This window comes from Haliaeetus albicilla, chromosome 22, assembly GCF_947461875.1.
Source record: "Haliaeetus albicilla chromosome 22, bHalAlb1.1, whole genome shotgun sequence".
Lineage (NCBI taxonomy): Eukaryota > Metazoa > Chordata > Aves > Accipitriformes > Accipitridae > Haliaeetus > Haliaeetus albicilla.
In genome coordinates this window covers 6,862,147-6,884,091 of record NC_091504.1, presented here as the reverse complement: position 1 = coordinate 6,884,091, position 21,945 = coordinate 6,862,147, and the positions used below count along the sequence as shown (strand labels likewise).

The 21,945-nt window shown below is 49.6% G+C and overlaps 1 protein-coding gene across 3 annotated transcripts; it reads left to right on the top strand.

Annotated features, from left to right (window-relative positions):
* The first annotated feature begins 932 nt into the window (after positions 1 to 932).
* Positions 933 to 14,525, top strand: ROGDI (rogdi atypical leucine zipper). Of its 3 annotated transcripts, XR_011329262.1 has the most exons (12): positions 934 to 1,068; positions 3,404 to 3,475; positions 4,830 to 4,912; positions 6,318 to 6,372; positions 6,903 to 6,983; positions 9,406 to 9,501; positions 10,800 to 10,898; positions 11,431 to 11,544; positions 12,306 to 12,355; positions 12,891 to 13,017; positions 13,575 to 13,693; positions 14,247 to 14,525. XR_011329262.1 is itself a non-coding variant. In XM_069809484.1 (11 exons), exons 1-11 carry the CDS (start codon positions 1,024 to 1,026, stop codon positions 13,614 to 13,616), a joined length of 864 nt encoding a protein of 287 aa, XP_069665585.1. In that variant the 5' UTR covers positions 934 to 1,023; the 3' UTR covers positions 13,617 to 14,525. The 3 variants fall into 3 exon arrangements, 2 of the variants coding, with proteins under 2 accessions (XP_069665586.1, XP_069665585.1); XM_069809484.1 differs by having other exon boundaries at positions 13,575 to 14,525; XM_069809485.1 differs by lacking the exon at positions 11,431 to 11,544 and having other exon boundaries at positions 933 to 1,068; positions 13,575 to 14,525.
* The last annotated feature ends 7,420 nt before the right edge of the window (positions 14,526 to 21,945 follow it).

Sequence of the window (21,945 nt, the reverse complement as noted above, 5' to 3'; positions counted from 1 at the left end):
GTGACTTCTTGTGTTGTCTAAGTGTTGGAGCCTGGTGGCCCAAGTGCTCTGTCTGGAGTATCCCTTCTAGCGTCTGGTGTTTTTTGAGCACTAACTCAACAGTGAGTGGGGTTTTCCAAGATGAGATCCCTTAACTGAAGTGTCTGCAAGCTCTAGAATATTGCTTTTTGATGATCTAGGCAGTGTTTGCTGTCGAATAGCAGTAGATGTTTATGTACTGATTAATGGTGGGCTTTAGTTAAGATGAATCACAGGTGCCAAATTAAGGAAAAACTCAGTTTTAGCACTGACTAAAAGCAATGCAGAAAGTGATGGAGCAAGGCCACCCAGTCAGAGTTGTGCTCACAGCAAAAACTGCCAGTATCGGAAGCTTTACCTGCTCTGTGCATGAATAATGCACCCTGCTGACACGGTGAAGAAGATGATGCTGTTTGCTCCCACCCGCAGTACATCCAGTGTGAAAAGGAACCCACCGCCTTCACTGCAAAGACTTCAATACCAGGATGCGTTGATTTCGATTTCAAAATTTTGAGAAGAAACTGATGAGGCTTCCACCTCTTTACCCATTCTTGAGCATTCTTACCTGTTGCTCGGTTTTATCTGAACCGGTATGCGGTCAGCTACGGCTGTGAATCAAAACGGCAGATCAAAGGAAATCGATACTGCGGTACTACCGTGACCGCCAGCAGCGGCTGTGCGACGCGGGGGTGTTTGAACGAGGCCCGGGCAGTGCTCGAGCCCCCAGCCGACACCGAGCGCTCTCTCCGCGGCCCCCCTCTCCCCGCACCGCCCGCCGCCAGCTCCCGCCCGCCGCCAGCTCCCGCCTTTCCGGCACCGCCCTCGCCACGCCTCGATCGCGAAGGGAGGGGCGGTTGTTGCCCAATCAGACGCTGACTCGGCCGCGTTGCCGGGCAGAGGCCGTGCCGGCGCGGGGCGGTGACGGCGGGCTGAGGGCGGGGCCCGTAAGCCAATTGGGGCGGCCGAGGCAGCCGCGGAGGGGCGGTGCCGGCGGCGGGTGGCGGGATGGCGGCGGCGGCGATGGCGAGCGCGGCGGAGCGGGCGGTGCTGGTGAGTCGGGACGAGGGCGAGTCGGGCGGAGGGGCCCGCCGTTGCCGTGGGCTAGCTCGGCGAGCGGCGGCGGCCCGGCCGCGGCCCGGCCGGGATCCCCGCGGCGCCCTGTGCCGGCCGGCCGGGCCTGGGCGGGGAGCCGCACCCCCCGAGGCTGGCACCTGGGCGGCGGCGCAGGCCGTTCCTGGCTCCCCGCGCCCGGGCTGAGGCGCCCAGCGAGGGCCGCCCGGTCACCGCTCCGTGGGTCGTGGGGCAGCCGCGGCGGCGGGCCCCGCGGGGCGGTGCCCGGCCGTGCTGGCCGGGGCAGCCTTCGGGGCGGGCCCCGGGCTCCGTTGCCGTGCTGCCCGCGGCCGCCCAGCAGGCCGAGGTTGTCCCCCAGCCCCCCGCCTTGCGCTGCTTCAACGGCCTCCGCTTCGGCGTTCCCCCCCCCCCCGAGGTGAGGCTGTCGGCGGTGAGGCCGGAGGCAGGTCAGCGCCGGCGGCGGTCCTGCTTACGGTAAACAGTGAAATGGGTTAGGTGACCTTGAGTTTTTCATAGTCGGTCCAACACGCTGCTTGATGGAAGAGCAGACCTAGCAAATGGCAGGCGGGCACGTCAAAGCAGCCTTGTTGACTTGGTAAAGGTGGGAAGGACGTAGACCAGCTGACGCTGCAGACATCTCCGGGCACGTGAGCTGCGAGAAGCAGGGAAAACTTCCTATCCGGGGGGGGAATTTTAGAGATGCATCCAGGCAAGGTGGAGAGCCATGTGTGGAAACCACATTTTTCTAAAGGTCGTGCGATTTGGAGTGATATGACTAGCATTCCTCAAAAATACAGATGCGTAGTGCACAGACATGGTGAACGCACTTGTCTTAGTGTGAAATTAATACAGGGTGGGGGGAGATCTTTTGCTGTCACTAGGGGGATGAAAGACACCAATGATGATTTGAAGTAGAAACGTCTGCGTGGGAACAGTGGGGTGGTGGAGGCACTAAAGGCATCTGCTGTACCTACGTGATTTCTGTTCCTTTGGGAACCTGGAGGGGAGCGAGTGTTACAGAGAACAAAAGAGCAAGGAATCCAGTACGTCGGTATGATGCCCAGAAACCCAAAACAGAATTAAATGGTGAAAGTTAGTGGTCCTGTACCCACACTGGTACAGATAACAGACTCCTATCTAGGTTTGCTGTGTGTACCTGCATTGGGTGAATGTTTGTTGAAACAAAACTGTCCTTGTCCTACTCTTTGTTGAGATAACTGTTGCATAAGGCGATGACACATCAGCGAGTAGTTATTTTGTGTTTCTCACGGTGATCAAGAACTGTCTAGCAGAGAAACCACAGGCATAAATTTCTGAGTTGACCACACCTTTCCAATTTTTCTGTGGGTAACGTGCTCAATTCATTCCCTTCCAGTACTTCCATTATGGAAAATGTCTCCTTTCTTACAAGGTAGCAAGTGTCAATCTCTGCTTTGTCCCTTGCTTGCTTCTGTCCCCACTTCTCTGATGATCCTCTGCTTGGGGTCTTGTGATTTGACAGAAATGCTTGGCTGTAGTTTGAGGATCTGCTTTGTACAGGCTTCTCTGTAGCAGACAACTGATTGAGGCCTGAGGCGGTGTGTCGTCAGATCTGAACTTGCTTGTTACTGAATTTGCCCAAGTGACTGGGGGTCCTCAGCCTTTCTTTCCCCCCACCCACTTTTCAGTTTAGCTTTGTTTTTAGGCTGCTGTTGCTTCATAAAATGCCACTGGGGGGGGGGGGGAGGATTTTAGGTTTTGTTTTTGTTTCTCACCATCTAATTGGCAACAAATTTGTCCACAAGTTGAGTCTGTTTTGCCCGCGATGGTAAATGGTAAGGGATCTCCCTGTCTTTATCTCCACCCACAAGCTTTTCATCTTGTTTCCTCCCCCGATCCTGTTGAGGAGGGTAGTGGGAGAGGCTGGGTGGGTGTCTGGCAGCCAGCCAGCCAAGGTCAGCCCACCCCAGCAGCTTAAAAAGATGCCCCAGAATTTGAAGCAGCAGGATCTGTCCTTTGCTCCGAAATTCACATCCCGTGCTGCCTGTTCTTTCCTAATTCTCTGATTATTGATACAGTGACTTGTATGAATGCTGCTTTGTTAAACAAAGTCAAAACAAGAATGAGGAAATTCATTTGGCTGGGGCGGAGAAGTGGAGAGTAAGGCCTTTCAAGAAATTGGGAAGAAGTCTTTTTCTTCTCCTACTAGCATGTGATTTAAACAGCATGGACATAGCAGTATACTTAGAACTTAGATAATTTTCATATGTGCCTGACAGATTTATTTCTAGTGTTTGACTTCTAATGATTCTACTGCTATCTTTCCACAACGTAGGAAGAAGAATTTAAATGGCTTTTACAAGAAGAGGTCCATGCTGTTTTGAAACAGCTGCAGGATATTTTGAAGGTAAGGTTAATTTGCTTCATCTGTTTTCTGTGCTGTGGGTTTGTTTGCTCTCCCACGTGAGGAATGGTGGTAGATTTCCCCTGGAGGAAAAAATTCTTGGTAGAGGGTGCACAGAAAGGTCCATCATGCATGTCCAGTGCTGTCCCAAGTGTTTGCTTGCCCTCTGGTCTCGAGGACTCACAGTAAAGCTGATGTCCCTTAGATTGCTCTGTTCTTGACCCTCTTTGCTGAGAGAGCTGCTTTGAAATGGCATGTGGAGGCAGCCACACCTGTCTGCAGGCATTTGCCCGAGATGTGAATATTTTCTGGAACAGAGAATCTATATCTGCCTGTAACTCTGTCACGTGATGGTGGAAACGAGCACCATAGCCTTTAGCTGACAAGCTACTACTTGTGCAGTAATTAGTAGCATGCACTCTCCTCATTCAAAACCATCCTTCCCTCGATATACCCACTTTTCTGCTGGTACCTGCCCTTCTCCGAGGCATGAAGTGTTCAGCTGAAGCAGGCCTGCAGCACCTTTCGCCAGCCTGAGCGTGGGCTGCCGGGTTCAGCTCTTTCCAGGCAGCCATGTGGTGAACTGGCCAAAGGGGATTGTGTGCACGAGAGTTCACTGCTCTCCTGCTAGGTTAGTTTTCAACAGGCCCAGCCCCTTAGCGCTCTGAGGTTTCGGTGGGGGTTAGTGGGTGATGCAAGAGCAGGGGCAAAAACATGGAGGTAGGAGTGCCGTAGTGCTGAGCCAGGACGTGGCTCAGAAGCAGGTGACTAACCTGCGGTATCTGTATAAATAGTATCTGTTTTGAAGAATTTGTTATAGTTTTAAGGGTGAAGTGTGATTAAAGGACAGTCTCCAGCCAGTGTAACCAGTCAGGAGGGCTGATTTTTCACTCCAGACTTCCCACATGGGTAAAGGACCAGCGGCACTTGCGCTGTGCAGCCCGGGGAAGCGAGAGCACGCTGAGAAAGAGGCAATGCCAGGGCACCCAAGGATATGCAGGGCTGGGCTGTGCAGAGCGTCGCTCCTGCTGCAGACGGCTTGGCGACCCTGGCCAGCTGGGCACTGGCCGCCTTGCCCGGCTCTGGGGCGCGGAGCTGGAGCGTGGGATTTCCAACGCCTTTTGCCATGAGCTGCGCACACTGAGCCTTCTCCTGGGCTGCGTCTCTCCTGCAGCAGGGTGAAGGAAAATCCATGTCCTCTGCTAGGCGGGTTGTGGGAGGCTTTCAAGGTGACCGCTCCACGTTCAGCCACTTCCTGAAGTCTGCGTTTCTGCTCTTGCCTTGTCTTTGTTCCTGGCTTGTGATGGGCTGGGACCAAGTGGACGCTCCAGCACTCACTGTGTCCTCTCCTGGGCAGGAGGCCTCTCAGCGGTTCACCCTGCCCGCCAGCGGCTCAGGAGGAGCTGTCAAGCAGGAGAACTTTGTGCTGAGCACATCGGGGTAAGTGGTCGTGGCGGTCAGTGGGCGGCTGCTGCTCTGCCGGGCCGCGCCGGTGGGGGCTGCCGGCAGTGCCTGTGTTTGTGCCGGGGGCTTCCCTCTGTAGCCAAGGTCGCTGTTCCTCGAGCGTCTGCGGCAAAGTCTCTACAGCACCCCCAGGGTGAAGGGGTTTTCTTTAACCGGAGATTTGGCCGTGAGGAAAACAAACAGACAAACTCTCATGGCAGGTTAACATAATGGGCTGTAGCCATGTTCCAGGGGCTGCCTTAGCCAGACTTGTGCTGTTCCCTACTGATACCGATAATATAGTCGTTGATTCCCAACCACTTGCTGGTGTGTTGCATCAGTGTGCTGCTGTCCGCAGTTTTGCCAAGGGGCATTTTTCTGATTCTGGGCACAGGGAGTTGCAGTTACAAGTCCTGAATTCTGCTCTTGGCTCAGTTTCTGACTCTAACTGTGGGAAAATTTTAACCTTTGTCCTAGTCTCGCCAAAATAGCAATGAAAAATCGACTTTACACAGAGCAAACTGAGACCTGTGCAGAAGGTGCTATTGAAGTGCAGTTCTGAAATAGCTGTCCATTTTTTGATCTCCAGCATAGGCCTTGGTCTGAATAGCTGCACTCTGGCAGAGATCGCAAGCTTGTTGCAAAGTAGTAGACCTTAGTAACAGCATGGTGAGCATTGTATAGAACGGTGCAATGATTCTGTGTTGGGCTTGAAGGTTGCATTCTTCAGATCTTAAAGTGTTGAAGTTGATTCTGGTTTTCATTCATTGTTGTTGCAAGGTGGGTCTTAAAAAGCGTTGATCTAAAGAGTCTCTGCCTAGTGTATTAAAATGTAAGGTATGGCTAAACTGAGTTCTTGAAGGCCTAGGTGCTTCAGTCTTCCCCCACTGTTGGTGTGAGCCATCTTGCAGAACCTTTTAAAGGGTTTGGGGGGTGGGGGTTTTTTGTTTGTTTAGGTTTTTTTTCTTGAGCGGGGGGGGGACGGACAGGGTGGGGTGTGGGTGCGTGTGTAGCTTTCAACTCCCATATAAACCACCTAGCATTCCAATGTCAGTAATTAATCTAATATCTTGTGTTTGTGCCTGCTAGAGCTGTTTGTAACAGCAACCAAATTGTTGATAAGTAATACATGAAATAAGCATGGGATCAGAAATGAAAGTAACATTTTAGTCAGGGCAGTTAGGGTGAGGTGGCTCCTGAAGAATATGACAGCAGCTGGCTGCAGGCCAAGAGCGGAGGACTTGAAAGTGTGTGTTCATCTGCATCCCCCAGCTGACCCCTGGAAGGAAGGAAACTGGGCTAGCTTCATGATACAGGGAGGGATGGTGTTGGGTTGGCAGTTTCAGTAGGTGTCTCTTGCCTCCTGTGACTTGTGTTGCCCAGCTCTTTCTTCTCATTCCAGCACAGACCAGGTGAAAGGTGTGTTGACGCTGCAGGGAGATGCCCTGTGTCAAGCTGTGAGTACTAGCCGTGCTGCTGCTTCTTGCTTTGTACTACCATCAAGGGGTGGGAGTCATCCTTATTGCACTTTGATGACCTCAAGGGAGAGGTCATCCTTATTATGCTTTATCAGTGATCAATAAGTATTCTTCATCAGTCTTCCTTAGTAGGCCTTAAATCCTTAATGTTTCAGCAACTGTTAAAATTTGTCAACATCCAGCATCTAACACCCGCCCCCGCCACTCTCTGCGGTGAGTGGTGGAGTCGATTTTCATGGGGATTCCTTGCCTTTAATGCCTTTGTTGTGCAAGATCAAATTTCCCTGGGGGACTTCTGAGATGAGGTCATGTGTCTTGCCTGGATCTCAATTCACTAAATGCCTTTCAATTTATCCTTTGTATTAACACGTTCCTGTAGGAGGACTGAAGTTCTGGCCACGCCAGGACTGCTGAAAGCAGCTTGCCGAGATGGTCTGGGAGACAGAATGGAGTGGGACTGGCAGTCTCCGTGTTCTGCTTGCTCTCATGTGTTTGTTTCCTTCTTCAAGGACGTTAATCTGAAAATGCCCAGAAATAATCAGCTCCTGCACTTCGCATTTCGGGAAGACAAGCAGTGGAAATTGCAGCAGGTACTTTAGATGCCTACCCCTCTGTAGCATCTGCGCCCTCCAAGCAGTAGCTGTAGCCACTCGCTTTCTGAGAGAGAAGGTTATGTCCATCCCACATTAGCTCCACTGGTAAAAGCTAAAGGAGGAAACAGATGCAGTTAAATGCAGTTATGGTGTTAGGAGAGAGAGGTGGATTCTGCTTGTTCCTGAAACACCAGCGAGCTGAAGGCTGTCTGCATAGCAGTCATAATCCTTTAAAAGAAGTGCCTAGGGTGCCTGTGCAGTACTGGCCTTGTGTCTGCTTGTAAAACCCAGGCTAGCAGGGCAAAGAGCAACTTCAGAGGCTTTTTGTAGCTTGCTTTCATTCTCTTATGGAAGCATTTCTTTATGCTGAACAAATCCCATCACATTGTGCTCTTGTAGCATAGCCAAGTTCCCTCCGTTAAGGAGTTAAAAGGGATTTGGCTGTCCGGAACATTCAGTCTCTTTCCCAACATTTTGCTCTGAAATACCTGGTTTCAGGACCTGATCTAGTGCCTGATCTTGAAGACATAGTTTCTCACAGTTACTTTGTCATAGCTGAGTAGGTTGGAGAAAGATGTATTCCATGTGCTTCACTATGTCATGGCTCAGCTTTTTCTAGGTGATCAGCGCATTTGGTATTGAGTGCAGTTTCCAATGGCCGCTTTGGCAGCGGAGTGAAAGCTCTACCCAGTAACTTTGTAGAAATCTAGAAAATTGTGTACTTGAGATGTTAACGCCAAACTTGACTGAGTTTGTTTATGCCTCGCAACAAGGCAAGAAAGTTTTTGTGTTAACACTCAGCGGTGCATCCTATTTTGTGGCTGTTTTCTACTGCTGCCTGGTTGATAGGCTTTTACCAGCTTTTATGGAAAACACCTTTATTTACTTGCAAGAGATTTGTGTTCTAATGTTCAGATGTGGAATGTGAGTGCCTAAAGGACCCTGTGCAGAAGCATTTACAGTGATTATGTGGAGATCTTTGTCCTGTCTGAATTAAAAATGAGTATCTCAAGGTATTGTGAGTTTCTTCCCTTAGTGAGTGGTGCCAGCTGGAGTTTTGTTTCTCTATGCAAAGTAAAGTCATCGGTAAGAAATTGTACTATAGGGACATTTTTGAGGAACACAAGTGCAGGCACGCAAGTTTCAAAGAACTTGATTAGAAAACAGAGCAAAATCAAGGGGGAATAGGAATGAAGCAAGTCCTCATAATAACGGGATTGGCATTGTGGGATTGGGTAACACTGCCAGGGTAACTTAGCTTGCTTGAAAGCATCTGGGAGATGTAAAGGCTGGAAGTGGTGATGTTTGGAGATGCCATAGCCCAAGTACCTGCAGAATCTCTCTGCAGTCTGACAGTGGACTTTATCATATCTCTCTTCTCTCTGTAGCCTCCAGTGCCTTGTGTTTTCTAAGAGCAGGGCTATTCTGTGATCCCTGAGCTCCGGATGAGAAGGAACCAGTGTCCAGATCTATGCCAGGGAGGCCTCTACAAGGCTGAGCTGGGATTTGGGATTGCTGGGGAGCAGTGTAGATGTATTGAACTACAAATATCCCAAGCTGTGTTATCCATCTCCCAGCAGCCACCTCTCATACAGGCTTCCCTGCTTACCTTTTCTGTTTATTGCACCCTCTGATTTACCCCTTTGCTTTTTTACAATTTTCCTGCTGCTGCCTGGAACTGAACACAAGTCACTTTCTCTGAGGGCCATTTTCTTCTTCCTCTGCTTTGTCCTTGCTCCCATGAAAACACTGGGATACACCTATTGACCTCGCTTTGATAATTGTCTCCTGGCTGCAAGCGGTCTTGCCTGAGACAAGCCAGCTGTGTCCTGAGTCTGGTCAAGTTCCACACAAGCAGCACAATGGCAGCTTCTTGATGCTGGAGATAACTGTCAACCCCAACAATTATAGTTTAGAAGGACTCTGGAAAATTGCCAGAGACACTATATTAGGAATCAATGTTTGCTGCTCACTGCTGCTATTGATGTAATTTATATCATTGGTTTTAGTTCTAATAGTTCCTAAGGAAGAAATCATTATTCATGTTGTAGACCTGACTGCCGTATACCATCAACAGTGAGGATTCCTACCTGAACAGTCATGATCAGCGCCCTCCCAGCATGAGAGTGCCTGATGTCACTCTTCCTTCAGGGCAGCAGCAATATTTTTATTGACAATCCAGGTTGTAGCTATCAGACTGTTCTGCATCTCCAGTCCTTGAGTGAAGAACCCAATAATGCATCTGGGCAGCAATGGTAGATTTGTGTTAGCGAGTGTCTGGTACTCAGAGAGAAATGGCCTTAACATTTGAGAAGTCACCATTTTCTTAGGGCCAATGAGATAATCAGGGAAACCTCTACTTCCTAGTGTGTATTATAGAGAGTGTTTCTTTAATAGAGTTGCATTTGTACCTTTGCAGATCCAGGATGCTAGAAACCATGTTAACCAAGCCATTTACCTGCTTATGAACAGAGACGTAAACTACCAGTTCAAAACAGGCTCGGAAGTTCTCAAGGTGAGGAGAAAGCCCTCTCTATTTAGGTAGGAAAATGCATTTTTCTTCCCTCCGTTTGTTGTTTTAAACACAGTTAATGCACATTACAGCCTTGAGTCTCTTACTGGAAATGGATTCTCCAGTTGTAACCGTATGTACCTGTGTCAAGGAGTATCCATGTGACCTCATATTTGATATGAATCTATACCAGTTTAGCATCAGTAACAGGGTGGTACATCATGGTGAATGGTAATCCGAGCAGTCGGTGCCCTGTTGCACAGCAGTGATGTTCTGGGAGCATCTCCCTTGATCTTTTTTGGTTGATGTGGTTACTCAGCTCATGCTCTTCCCTGTCAGTGCTTTTGGCAAGAGAAGAAATGAGGCAGTCATCAGCAAACAAGAGATTACAGTTAGTAGTCATGATTTACTGACGATTTGAAAGTGACTTCTCACTTGCAAGCAGTAGTTGATGCAGTCTGATACAGACCAGCTGCTGCATGACAGTAAAGCCCAGCCCTCTGCTTGGAAACGCTCTCTGAAGCCACTATTGTTTCAACTTACTCATTAGAATCCATCACAATATTGAACATGAGAAAGCTAAACCTTTTAAGTCTCCACATTGGCAAGGGCTGCTAATAGGAAGAAGCTAGGTAATGAAACTATTTCCTTTTTACTTTCAGGTGGAAGTAGGGGGGAGAAATTAGTCATAATAGAAAATGCCTTCATCTTAGCAGTCATGGGCTCTATAACAGACATATGTTGCTTCCCAGTTTTTTCTGGAAAAGGAAGTCTGCCCGCATAGAGCCTCTGAACTGTGGTTTCTGGCAGGATTGGACTCAATGAGCTGGTTCTTTTCTCTAGTGCCCTAGCTCATAGATAGTTATGAACAGGGGGTCTCATTCACCAGCTGTTGTACCTGTGATGTGGGAATGGGGACAACTAGAAAACAGCTTGTTGTTTTCCCTAATGCCTGCTCTTCAGCAGAGCTGATGATGAGTTTGTCAATACTTCTGGGGCATCAGTAATTGATCTCATGTTCTCTTCTTACTCCTCTAATGAATAGCTGTTCTCTCTTCAGTCTCTGGTAATAAAAACTCCTGGCCTGTCTCACAAGTGTCTATGATGGTGGTAACAGTTAAACTGCATTTATGTGGGAGCCACCCCTTCCCAGTAAGTCCCTGAATCCCTGGAAGGGTGAGGGAGGGGTGGTGGGGGTTGGAGTGTTGTAACACCTGCAAAAGGCTGTAGGATGCTGCAGCACACTATCCAGAGCTGTCCAGGGATTGCCACTCAGCAGCGTACTGTACGTTATCTTGTAGCTTATGGATGCTGTGATGTTACAGCTCTCAAGAGCCCGAAATCGGCTTACCACTCCAGCCACTTTGACTCTACCAGAGATTGCCTCCAGTGGTCTCACTGTAAGTATGTGGTGGTCTAGATCTCCATACAGTCTGGCAGCATGCAACAGTTAGGATATTGTGCTACATCCTGGTGGAAGTGGATTTCTGAAGTGTCTCCTGAGGCCGAAAGAGAGAGCTGAAGTAGGTGCAAACCCTGAGCGTTTTGGGGTGCTCTGTATCTTCCTGTGGGAAAGCAGATGACTTGGGCATAAAGACTCTGGTTCTCAGAGGGTAAGTTCTGTTCTCTGCCCAGGAATCTTGTCCAGGGATGATTTGCCCTTGTGAACACTGCTCCATCCTCTTTTGTCACCATCGTGCAATGCACCATTTGATCAAGTGCAGCAAGAGGAAGAACCATTGCCTGCAAGCTGCTCAGTCTTTGTTTCTTTTCTAATGTCCCTCTCGCTATGGGGTAATTGCTTAGAAAAATGTATGGCTTAGAAAAATGTATGGCTTAGAAAAATGTATGGCTTAGAAAAATGTAGTGATTTGCCACCATTAGAAATAATGGTCCTTCCACTGACAAAGAAACTACTTATTTTCTCACCAGAAAATGTTCACCCCTGCTCTGCCTCCAGACATCCTTGTGAATTTCTATATTAACCTGAATAAGCTGTGCCTGACTGTCTACCAACTCCATGTGCTGCAGCCCAGCACAACCAAGGTGACGCCTGCTATCTCTTGAGCCTTGTTTATTTACCTCTCCCTGCCTTGCACTGTGAGGAGGAGATCACACTACTATGTAGTGCAATGTTATATGCATAAGATAATGCAGAAATGACCGTAGCTGGTGTTAAGTGTCTGTGTTTAGTCTGCTGCAGACAGAACACTGGCTCTAAATCTAATTTGGGGCATGGCCACATAGCACAGAAGAAAATACCAGTGCTCTCGAGAAAGCCATTAACTATTTTTGCCAAGTAATGCTTTATCATACAATATAGTTTGATAATTTTGCGTAATTTTGGAAGGGCATAATTGTATTAATCCAGTTTACATCAAAGTAGCTATCTTGGGTTTTCTAGATGGAGTTTTGATGGATATGTTTCTGCTTCTCCTGTTGCATTCAGGTCAGCTTGATATCCTTTGAAAACAGAATTAAACTCTTATACTTTATGAAATGCAGTCCTTCCACAAGGATATTTTTCCTAAAATCTATTTTTTGTTTTTCTTCCTGATATCCTCATCTTATTTTTGTGGTGCTAAAATTTGGAGCCAAGTTGGACTGAGCTGCTGTGTAGAATTTTTTTCATGAAGGAGCAGGAAGGGATCAAATGACATAGATTCCATATGAATGGAGTATTCAGGCAGATACAGGATAGGCATTTCTTGATGTCAGGCTATTAAAAGTGCAAACCTTAAACATCCTCCTTCTAAGTAGTTTGTTTACTGTGTCAAAATCCTAATGGCTTTTTCTTTCTCCTCTAGAACTTCAAGCCTGCTGGAGGATCCATTTTACACAACCCTGGAGCCATGTTGTAAGTACAGTCACTACAAGGGCTGTGTAACAGGTGTAGGTGTATGCTGAGGATGAGATCCAAATGGCTGTACACATTTTGATTGTAGCATCTGTTAAGTGGAGAAGCTGGACTGAGCCACTTAACTGTGGCTGTGAATGCACAGGTGCCCATAATAGTGTTTCTTTAATGACTTGGTCATAAAGGCCCAAAGATGTGACTTTTCAGGATACAGCCCACCCATGCAGTGCCATGAGTTTGTCTAGAGATGAGAGTTGTCAGCCAAAATGAACATTAGGTTATTGGCATTGCCATCTGCATGTCCCGCCTTTGCGCCTCTCTGAAAAGTGGTGAAGTTTCTACCTATTAGATTTAGCTTAACTCTGAAGCTAATCAGAGGTAGACTAAGAGTTTGCATTGTATAACTTTACTAGGTGCTGTTTTAAATGCAATAGAAATCATAATGATCTCTTCTGTGAGAATGGAGGACAGTTGAGTTTTGTATTCTGTGCTGTTGTGTGTGAAGCTGTGCTCTTTTTTTTTTCCCCCACTCCAGTGAGTTTGGCAACCAGCGGTATGAAGTCAGCCATGTCCATAAAGTGGAATGTGTTGTACCATGGTTAAATGATGCCCTTGTCTTCTTCACAGTTTCACTGCAGCTTTGCCAGCAACTGAAGGATAAGGTAATGGCCTTAGAGAAGGGCCTTTGTTTTTAACTCTGGATTTTGAGAGGACATCAGATCTCCTAAAAATCTGATGTGGTGTTATTCTGTACAACTTACGTATAAACTGAAAACAAGGGATGAGTCAATGTTTTGGAGCAAGGGAGCTGGCTGCACTGCCTAGCAGACAGCCATCTGGGATAAGTGTAGTAGTGTGGCAGAAGTCTTTGCTGAACTAGTGACCTGATGGAGAGGAGCAGGTAGACACTTTTGTGCTCTCAGTCACGAGCTGGATGTGAGGAAATGCCAGGGTACTGGAGAAGAGGTATGGAGACTTCAGCGAAATAGATTGCAGTAGACCAGCATTCAGTTCCAGCTCTGCACCTGGCTGCCGCCTTGAGCAAGTAACTTTGTGCTCCAAGCCTCTTCAGTGACAATAGCAGCAAATCTGCCCTTGTGCAGTGCAGTGGTGGAGTGTTTAATGCTGTACAGCTCAATCTTCACACACATATTATATGCTCTTTCTTCTATGGCCCAAGGGATACAGGAACTTACCTTCTTTTCTTCTTGCTTTCCAGATATCTGTTTTCTCCAGTTACTGGAACTACAGGCCATATTAATTCTCTGTGGAGTGTCCAAGACCTTACAGTACTTCCAGTGTCTCTCTTTTTGTTTTCAACGTGCCAGCTGAGTCCAGGTCAGCCTGAGGAGCGCTGTGGTTCGCTACCATGTGGCCCTCTGTAGGGTAGGGTCAGTGTATTCAGAGACACAATTTCAGTAGGCTTGTCTGGGACTGCTGCATAAGCAGGGCACCAAGCAATGCTGTGTGGTTGGTGAAAGCTTCCACCTGTCTTTGTTCTTGTGTGCTTTGTGTGGCTTACACTTTCCAAGCCTGTGATGAGTTACACTAGTCCATTACAAGGCATGGAGAGTTGTGGACTACTCTCACTAACTGTATTTGCACACAGTGCTGTAACTAACTGCTGGACTGTGAGCTGGCTGGGAAGGGATGAAGACAGACTAATTTAACACACCACAAAAAGTGTAGGGCATGTTGCTCCATGTAGTGAAATATGTTGTGATCTGGTCCAGCTGTGGTTATAACTAGCCCTGAGCTTCTCCCTTTCCTATCTGTTCTGTCCATGCCCACGTTATTGATTCCCCTTTGGGGATATTCTTACTTGCTGCTGTTTGAACTCTTTTTTTTCCCTGGCATCAATGTGATAATAAATTTATTTTTTTTTCTGAAGCCCTAGTTGGGCCAATTGGTTTTTTCCAGGTTTAGTATCTTGTTTTCACTGCCAGCCTTTGGAGCTGCCTCGGTACCTTGAACACAACTGTGCAGTCTCACATCCTGTCATTAAACCCAAAGTGAGTACTACGTTGTTACTTTGATTTGCTGCCTACCTATGGATGCTACAGTATGTAACTCATCCCTCTAGCCATTGATAACTGTGAAATAAAGATCCTCAGACCTGCCATGCTCCTATGGGCTGTCAGTGCTGAGAATAAAAGAGTATCAAAGATTATGTGCTCTCTTACAAGTGAGTGGCTGTTCTTAGTTATGCATGCTGGATTATGGTTTGCCTTACTGGGAGGACAGTAGCGGTCTCTGGGCAGTTCCTTGAAGGCTGGGCCTGGTTTGTGTAGCCTCAGCTCAGTGCCGTCTGACACCCAAGTACTACCTGAAGCACTTTTCCAAATTTCCCTTGATGGTAATGTTTGGAAGAGGCTGTAGGTACTGAGGCTGGGTTGGGTTTGCTCATGGAGCTGGCAGTTAAGTTATGTGGAAGCATCACCTGTCTCCTGCTTGGCTCCAACTAGCCCTGTCCCGCCTGTGTTTCTGGTGCCTTTCCTCACTGGAGTACCTTACCCAGGAGCCTACACGAGTGCTGAAGTGAAGACTGCAGGCTCACCAAGGTCCCTACAAAACGTCAGGGCCATTGGAGCCTATCTTGACAGCATGGTTGGTAAACACCAGGATCCTGGTGTTTTCCAAGTGCTCTCCAGAGTGCTGTGCTCAAAAGAAAGAGATCACAGAATGGTTGATGTTGGAAGGGGACCTCTGGAGTCCATCTGGTCCAGTTCCCCTGCTCAAGCAGGGCCACCCAAAGCTGGTCTCTCAGGACCACGTCCAGATGGCTTTTGAATAGCTCCAAGGATGGAGACTAGAGATAGGGATGTTGCTCTGTTTTGGTTTGGTTTTTTCCCCTGCATAGACCTCTGCTCTGAGCGTATGTGGACTACCTTGTCTGCAACCTCCCTTTCTGTCCCTTTGTGAGATCCCTGGGATCCTGAGTGGGTTAGTGCCAGCCTTGTTACTGCTGCAGCCTCCTTGTCTGAGGACTTGACACTTGGTGCTGTGCTTGGTCTAATGCATGCTAATAATACAGGTTGCAGGCAATAACTGAGCCTACAAATGAGTATCAGGCTGTGACTGATGAATGTGTTTGTTAGTAAGCAATGAAAAGTGGAAGGTAGAGAGGGCTGGATGGGCTGATGCAATAGCAGACCCATTACCGATTCCAGTTAGTTAGCCTTATGACTAGCTGCGGTCATGACCTTGAGTATGCATTTACCAACCGTTGCTCTGTTCCAGACTATTCTCTGCTTAGAAAGTGGTTGCGCATGTGTGGAACTGCTCACCATTAAAAGCTTTTCGGATTAGAGTATTTTTATGGTTAATAACCTCGCTGGAGCTGTCTGTGCTCGCTGGAGCTGTCTGTGCTCTTTAGCCCTCCCTGTGTGTGGAGGAGGCTCCTTTTTTAATTCACACCACTGTGTGCAGTCCAATCAATGTTGCCACATCCTCTACATCTCAGCTTCCTGCTGATAGGGATATAACATGCAACCCAGTGTGTGTTGTTTTCTTCTGATTAAAATAGTCTTCTTTGGTTCTGAAGGGCAGGAGTGTGCAAAATGGAATACTTGTCCTGATTCCAGCTCTGATATACGGTGGCTGTGTCATGAGCACTGCTAGGTGGCAGTGGTAGCTGCTACAGGACACTGCCTAGATTACTGTTACAGAAGAACAGGGTAACAGCAAGGTAGGTGGGATTCAACAGGAGAGGCTGGCCCAAAGCCCTGGGCTGGTACCCTGTGATTTGAAAGATAAAACAAGGGTCCACCAATTAAAAGACTTAACAGTCTATCTCTTTTCCCCACTAAACCTCTGAGCACAGAAGACAATTTACAAGGCCCTAAGGGCTCTACTTTTCAGCCCAGTGAGGTTGGTGCTGGGATAGCTATGGGCAGCCCACCTCGCCCTTTGCAGATGCAACTCAGATGTGCTGTGGGCCACAATCTTTGGCAGCCCAAGGTGTGCGTGAAGTTTGGGCTGCTCTGCAATACTGCAAGGGCTCTTGATTGGTACATGCACTGATGAACGCTGCTGTGTGACTGGAGCAGAATGAAATAATCAGACTGTCTGCCTTTTCCTGGTCTGGGTTTTTATTCTCTTTTTCTAGCTTCCTTTAGGGAAGCTGTAGTACTCATGAGCAAAACGTTTCCTGGTGGCACCTTTCTTTTTCCCTTTTGCCCAGGAAATCTATTTAGTCTTAAGGAGATAGAGGTCTGCTGCTTAGATGCACTGGCTGCCTGCTTTTGATGGGTCTAGCAATTGAGTTGCTGCTGGTTCTGGTAGCACAGAAGACACTGATCCATGCGCCTCTGCTGCTGAGCTTCTACATGCCCTTTGAAAAGGAATTAGAGTTGCCTGAACTAAGTGGAGAAGACATTTGCTGGGCAACTTTCAACAACAGCACTGCGACAGGCTAATGACAGAGCAGAACCACAGACTAAGAGAGTAATGAAGAAAGTTTATTTTATGGCTGCCTCTAGTCTATCCCAATCTGAGCAGCTATTTCTGCCATTGTCCACAGAGTAGTGACAGACAGCAAGCAGAATCCCATGCTACTCTTCCCAGCATCTCAGCACTGAGCAGACAAGACCGTCTCCTTGCTGAGCTCAGCTAAGGCTAAATGTTTGTAAAGATAGCTCACTTTTTCCTGGAATTGGAGTTGAAACTGCAGGTATCTGTGTGTGCTGATGCCAGTCTGCTCAAGTATTGCCACTGCCAGGACTTGCTTGGAATTGCACCTGACATCCCTGGCCTCATCCTGCCTTCAGGCTATGGTGGAAATATTGAAGGGCATGTACCACCACTCCCATTCATGAGTAGGTGCTTGGCTGCCTTTCGGGGTGCCACCTTCTGGAGTCAGTGTTCTCAGGACAGAATCGGACGTTTCTTGTTCTGTATGTGCCCCAGCAAAAAGGGTCACCCTGCCCCATCATGGTATCACCTATGAGGACACAGAGTATCACCCTAAAGCAGAGGGACTATACCAGTTGAAAATCTGGCTCCACCTGGGACTGTAAGGATGCTAGGTAAGGGGATGATGCTTTTCAAATTGGAGGCATTGTTAATCTTCAGGATGAAGAACAAGCTTTCTCTTTGGTGCCCCAAGCATCCTCTGCAAAGGCCATAGGGAGGAGGTAGCCACTGCTCCCTTGCACAGAGCAGTTTCATCTTCACGTGCTTTTGTGTCCCCTAGGAAGAGTGAGGCAAAGTGTTTCTAAAGTTGATGCAGCACATAAAGGAAGCTGGCTCACTAATGACATGCTCCAAATGTCTCTACAGGGACTAAAAAGGTTCCCAGAAGCTGTGGCTGTGCTTTGAAGCATCTTTAGAGCCTTGTGCTGCCTCTTTTAATGGATATTCACAGCCAGGGACAGTGCTATGCTTTGCTTTCAGTCCTGCTGGAAATTAAGCCTGTAATGGAAGGGCTGGAGCCCAAAACCCTGAAAAGAAGCATAGCTGGGCCTCTCATTCAGCCATCCCAGAAGGGATCTTAGTGTGAGGATGCTCCACAGCATGTTTTGGTGATCAGCAAGTGTGAGCTTGGCAGAGGATTCCAGCTTCTAGTTAGAGGGAAACAGTTTCTCCTGCTTTCTCCTTGCCCTCACTCCCTGGCGGTTCCCATGGCTGCTGGCTCTGCATGGGGGAGCACCCGTTCTCCACTTTGGCTGCAGTAGCTGAGGAGTTCACTGGCTTGTAGCTGAAAAGTCTGCATTAAGGTACTGTATCTTATGGGGATTGTGGGGTGGACTGACTCAAGTGGGTGTATTGGCCTAGGATGGCATCGCAGGTACTGTGCAAGGGGTTCACATTCATCCACGCACATATAGAGAATAGGAAGAGCTGTCACTGAGGTTGTAGAGGATGGAAGTGGCTGAGCAGCTCTTGACAGTCAAGGTGAAGATAGAGTCTGATTTGTAGGTGCAGCCAAGGGAAGAAAGCAGGAAGAGTCATTCTGTCCAGCCATGAGGTAGAGGGGGGTTTAGGGCTGCATTGCCAGGTTATCTATGCCCACTTTCCTTCTGGGAATCTAGTTGTTTTGGAAAAAGATGTGTCATTGTAAAGAGGTGAGGAAGGAGTTTGCACATGCATGAACACACAAATTAAAATAGTATCTATGCTTTGTCCGTGCTCAAGCACAGGTACCACTTCCCTCCCCCAGAACAGTGCAGAGGTCCTGGGCACGTCTCTGCCTGCTCAAGCACATCCAGCCTGTTCTCTCTTCCCCGTCACCTTCCCTGTGTGAACGTCCCCCCCTTGGTGGCTGGGCTGTATTTCTCCTAAGACATGAGTGTGTCTCTGCAGGGGAGAGCAGGGTCTGTCTAGTGCTCTGCCTGCTTTCCTCCCCTACCCCTTTCCCCCCTCTGCCCATTTCAACAAGCAACACAGATACTGCCTTGGGAGCTCCTGTGTGTCCCAAGTCATTCTTGGGTGAGCGGGCTGGGTTTTATCACCTTGCGTTGTTCTGGGTAGTCACAGTTGCAGCAGCAAAGCACCAGGAGCAGCAGCAGAAGCACAGTCCCTGGAGAAAAGTGAGCAATTACAGCAGCATCAGCCTCTATGTCTCCCTGACAGCACCCTGTCTTTCAGCAAGTACCCTCTTGGCTGTCTGCTCCCCTTTTTCCCCTGTTAGCATCACAGCACTTTGTGTGAAGTGCTGTACATCACACAGGGCGTGACAACCCCACAAACACCATGTGAGCCTAGGCTGGTCGAACTGTGCCAGTGTTAGGCAAGGTGGTGGCATGGTTATGAAAGTGGTCTTGCAACTAGAGGAGGTTACGCAGGGAATGTTTCCTCTGAGCCTGCTGCTGTTGCTGCCCTTGTCTGCTGGATGTAAATGGAGTGGCTGCACTCTTGCCATTCTTCCTCCAGGGCTGTGCCGCTGCAGGGGGCTGCATAAATTGCTGAGATTAGGGCAGCTGCCTGCCAAGCCCAGCACCAAGAGAAGCTGTCTAGTGCATGCCTCGTGCTGAGCTATGCACTTACCCACAAAGATGAAGAATATGGCAAAGGCAGCAACGTCCCACTCGGTCTCAAAGAACCCTTTTCTTGCCAGCTGGCTCAGGAAGTTGTGGATCTCATTTTCCAGGTCTGGGCTTTGGCTCGTTGTCTCCATTTCTGCTCAGAGTTTATCCAGGCTGACCTGTGGACCTGCTGGGCAGCAAGGCAGCCCCTGCTAGCATGGGGGGGGGGGGACTGGAAGAGAAATGCAGCTGCACGCTGCTGGTCTCTCACCAGAGGACGCAGGCCACCGCTCGGGGACAGGGTGATCCTTCTAACCCTGACTGTGAGCCTTGACTTAGAGCTGGCCTTGTAGGGTGGCGAACAGTGTGCCCAGGCTAGAGCAGGAACGTGGCAAGACCTCGGTCAGGAAAAAGCCGCCCTCATTTCGTGCGCCTGCTGTAGATGCAGGCTGTTGTGTCAATGTGACGCCCTGCTCTCCTCTGCAGGCCTGGCTGGCAGGAGGGAGCAGCGGGACCCAGCCTGCAGAGCTGTGCAGGAACATGGGAAGGGCTCCCAGCTTTTCAGAAGCACAGGCTGCCCCTGCTGCAGGAGGAGTGGGTGGAGAAGGCAGCAAGCAGGTACCGACCCCTGTCCCCGGGGCTGCCAGGGCAGTGGGGCCCTCTGCCTGCACCGAGGAGAGGGCAGGAGAGCCGTGCCTTGGCTTGTGTTTGCCTGGCCTGACGCTTCAGGGCGAGGGCTGGACCGTGCCTGAGGCACCGGGGAGAAGAGAATGGCCCAGGGCTGCGGCCGGGCCCTGCTCTTGCTCCCTCCCTCCCTCCCAGAGTCGCCTTTCCCTGTCAGCTAGGCCTGGCCTTCCCCTGCTGCCTGTGCGCCAGCTCTGCCCCACGTTCTCTTCCCGGGGAACCGGGGCAGAGCTGGCTGCCCCGGCCCCCACCTTGTCCCCAGAGAGCACCTACCGCCGGCCAGGGAGGCACGGGCAGGCAGGGGAGAGGCAGGAGGAAACCTCCTCTGGCAGCCGTGTGGTGCTGGGGACAAAGGTGGCTCCAGGGCCTGCGGGTGCCGGTGCCGTTCCAGTGGGGAGGTGGGTCCCCAGCCCTCCCCCGGGGGCCAAAGGCTGCAGGGCCTGGAGGCCCGGCCCAGCTTCCCTCCTGGCTCAGCCCTGAGGAGAGAGGAGTCTGGTGCCAGGCCTGCCTTGGCCCCGTGGTGGCACCCCAGAAAGGTGGCCCTTTCCCTGGGGTCAAGGTGTCCATAACCAGCCTCTCGGCCGCAGGCATGGTCAGGAGTGACAGGGCGAGCTGGGGGCCCGGCAGGGGACGATGGGGACACCTGGCTCTGCCGCGCTGTGGCCGTGCTCCCCTGCAGCGCGTTACAGCGTGGCACAGGGAGGAATGGGAGGGCTTGCAGCCATGCCGGGGTGCTGTGGGGTTGTGGCCCTGGAGAGCCGGTCACAGGCAGCATGTGGGGTCCCCCCCATTGCTGACCATTGCGCCGCCCTTATGCGAGCACCCAGGGGCCGTCCCCGTGGGCTCCGGAGGAGCTGCTCTGGAAGAAAACCTCCGCAGCCCAGTGCTCAGCTTCCTCCACCGGTGGTGCCTGGGTTCCTTGTTGGTGTGGGTCCAGGCGCCTCTGCTCCACCTGGCCTCCAGACGCTCCTGCCTTGCTTTCCTCTGCCCAGACTGTGGGACTGGAAGGGCTGAGACGCGACAGATCCGCGCACAGAAGCAAAAGGTATCATGTTAGTGAAAGGGAACCAGAAAGTGGAAAGCGATTGAACCGTAAGGCACACTACTTTCATTGTCTCGTCTGAGTGAAATTAAAGGAAAAGTGAAAGGAATGGAATACAGAAAATGTGTTTTCCACGAGTTGTTAATAACAACAGTTAAAAATGCACAGTAATATCAGCTTGAGGCAAATCATTTAACTACCATATTGTAGAATAAGCCTATTTTTTTCTGAATTATGATAATTTTTTTAAACTGGTAGTCCTGCGAGGAGCAGGGAGTCGGACTCGATGATACTTAAGGGTCCCTTCCAGCTTTTGAGATACTCTATGATTCTATGTAGTTCAGGGGTGCATGGTGTGATCATGCCTGCTCTTCATCTTGCAGGCTGTGAAACAGCCTAGCCCTCCTGCCTAGGTCCTGCAAGGATCTCTCACCACTGGCCTGACTCAGTTTCCTTTTATGTGGTTACATCCTATTTGCTTTCCCTTTTTCTTGCTGAATTCACTTCTGCATAAAGGGATTGTAGCTGCACTCTCACTCCTTATGTAAGGATTCTGTGTGTATATGCAAAGGGGCAAATCCCTGATGACCTAAAAATGATGTTTCAGGTCCTTGTGATTATTGACCAGGCACATGGTTTTAAAGAAGAGTCTTTCAGAGGATGCTACAGTGGTCGATAACCCCTCTACTCAGGTCGGTGGGTGCGTGCCTGCCGGGGTGGGTCCCCGGGAGCCAGCCAAGGAAAGGGGCACCAACTGCAGAGCTCACCTTATCCCTTGCCTGTCAGCAAACCAGCTTCTCTCCAGCTGTCCTCTGCCAGCACTGGCAAAGATTTTGTGAGGTGGGTCAGGGTGAGAGGGACAGGGCCTCTAGGTCCCACCTAGTGTGGAGTGGAAGTTC

Coding starts and splice junctions, on each gene's coding strand:
- ROGDI (XM_069809484.1), top strand. CDS start 1,024: ATGGCGGCGGCGGCGATGGCGAGCGCGGCGGAGCGGGCGGTGCTG. Junction 9,502..10,799: donor CAGGCTCGGAAGTTCTCAAG/GTGAGGAGAAAG, acceptor GTTATCTTGTAG/CTTATGGATGCTGTGATGTT. Junction 12,356..12,890: donor CACAACCCTGGAGCCATGTT/GTAAGTACAGTC, acceptor CCCCCACTCCAG/TGAGTTTGGCAACCAGCGGT.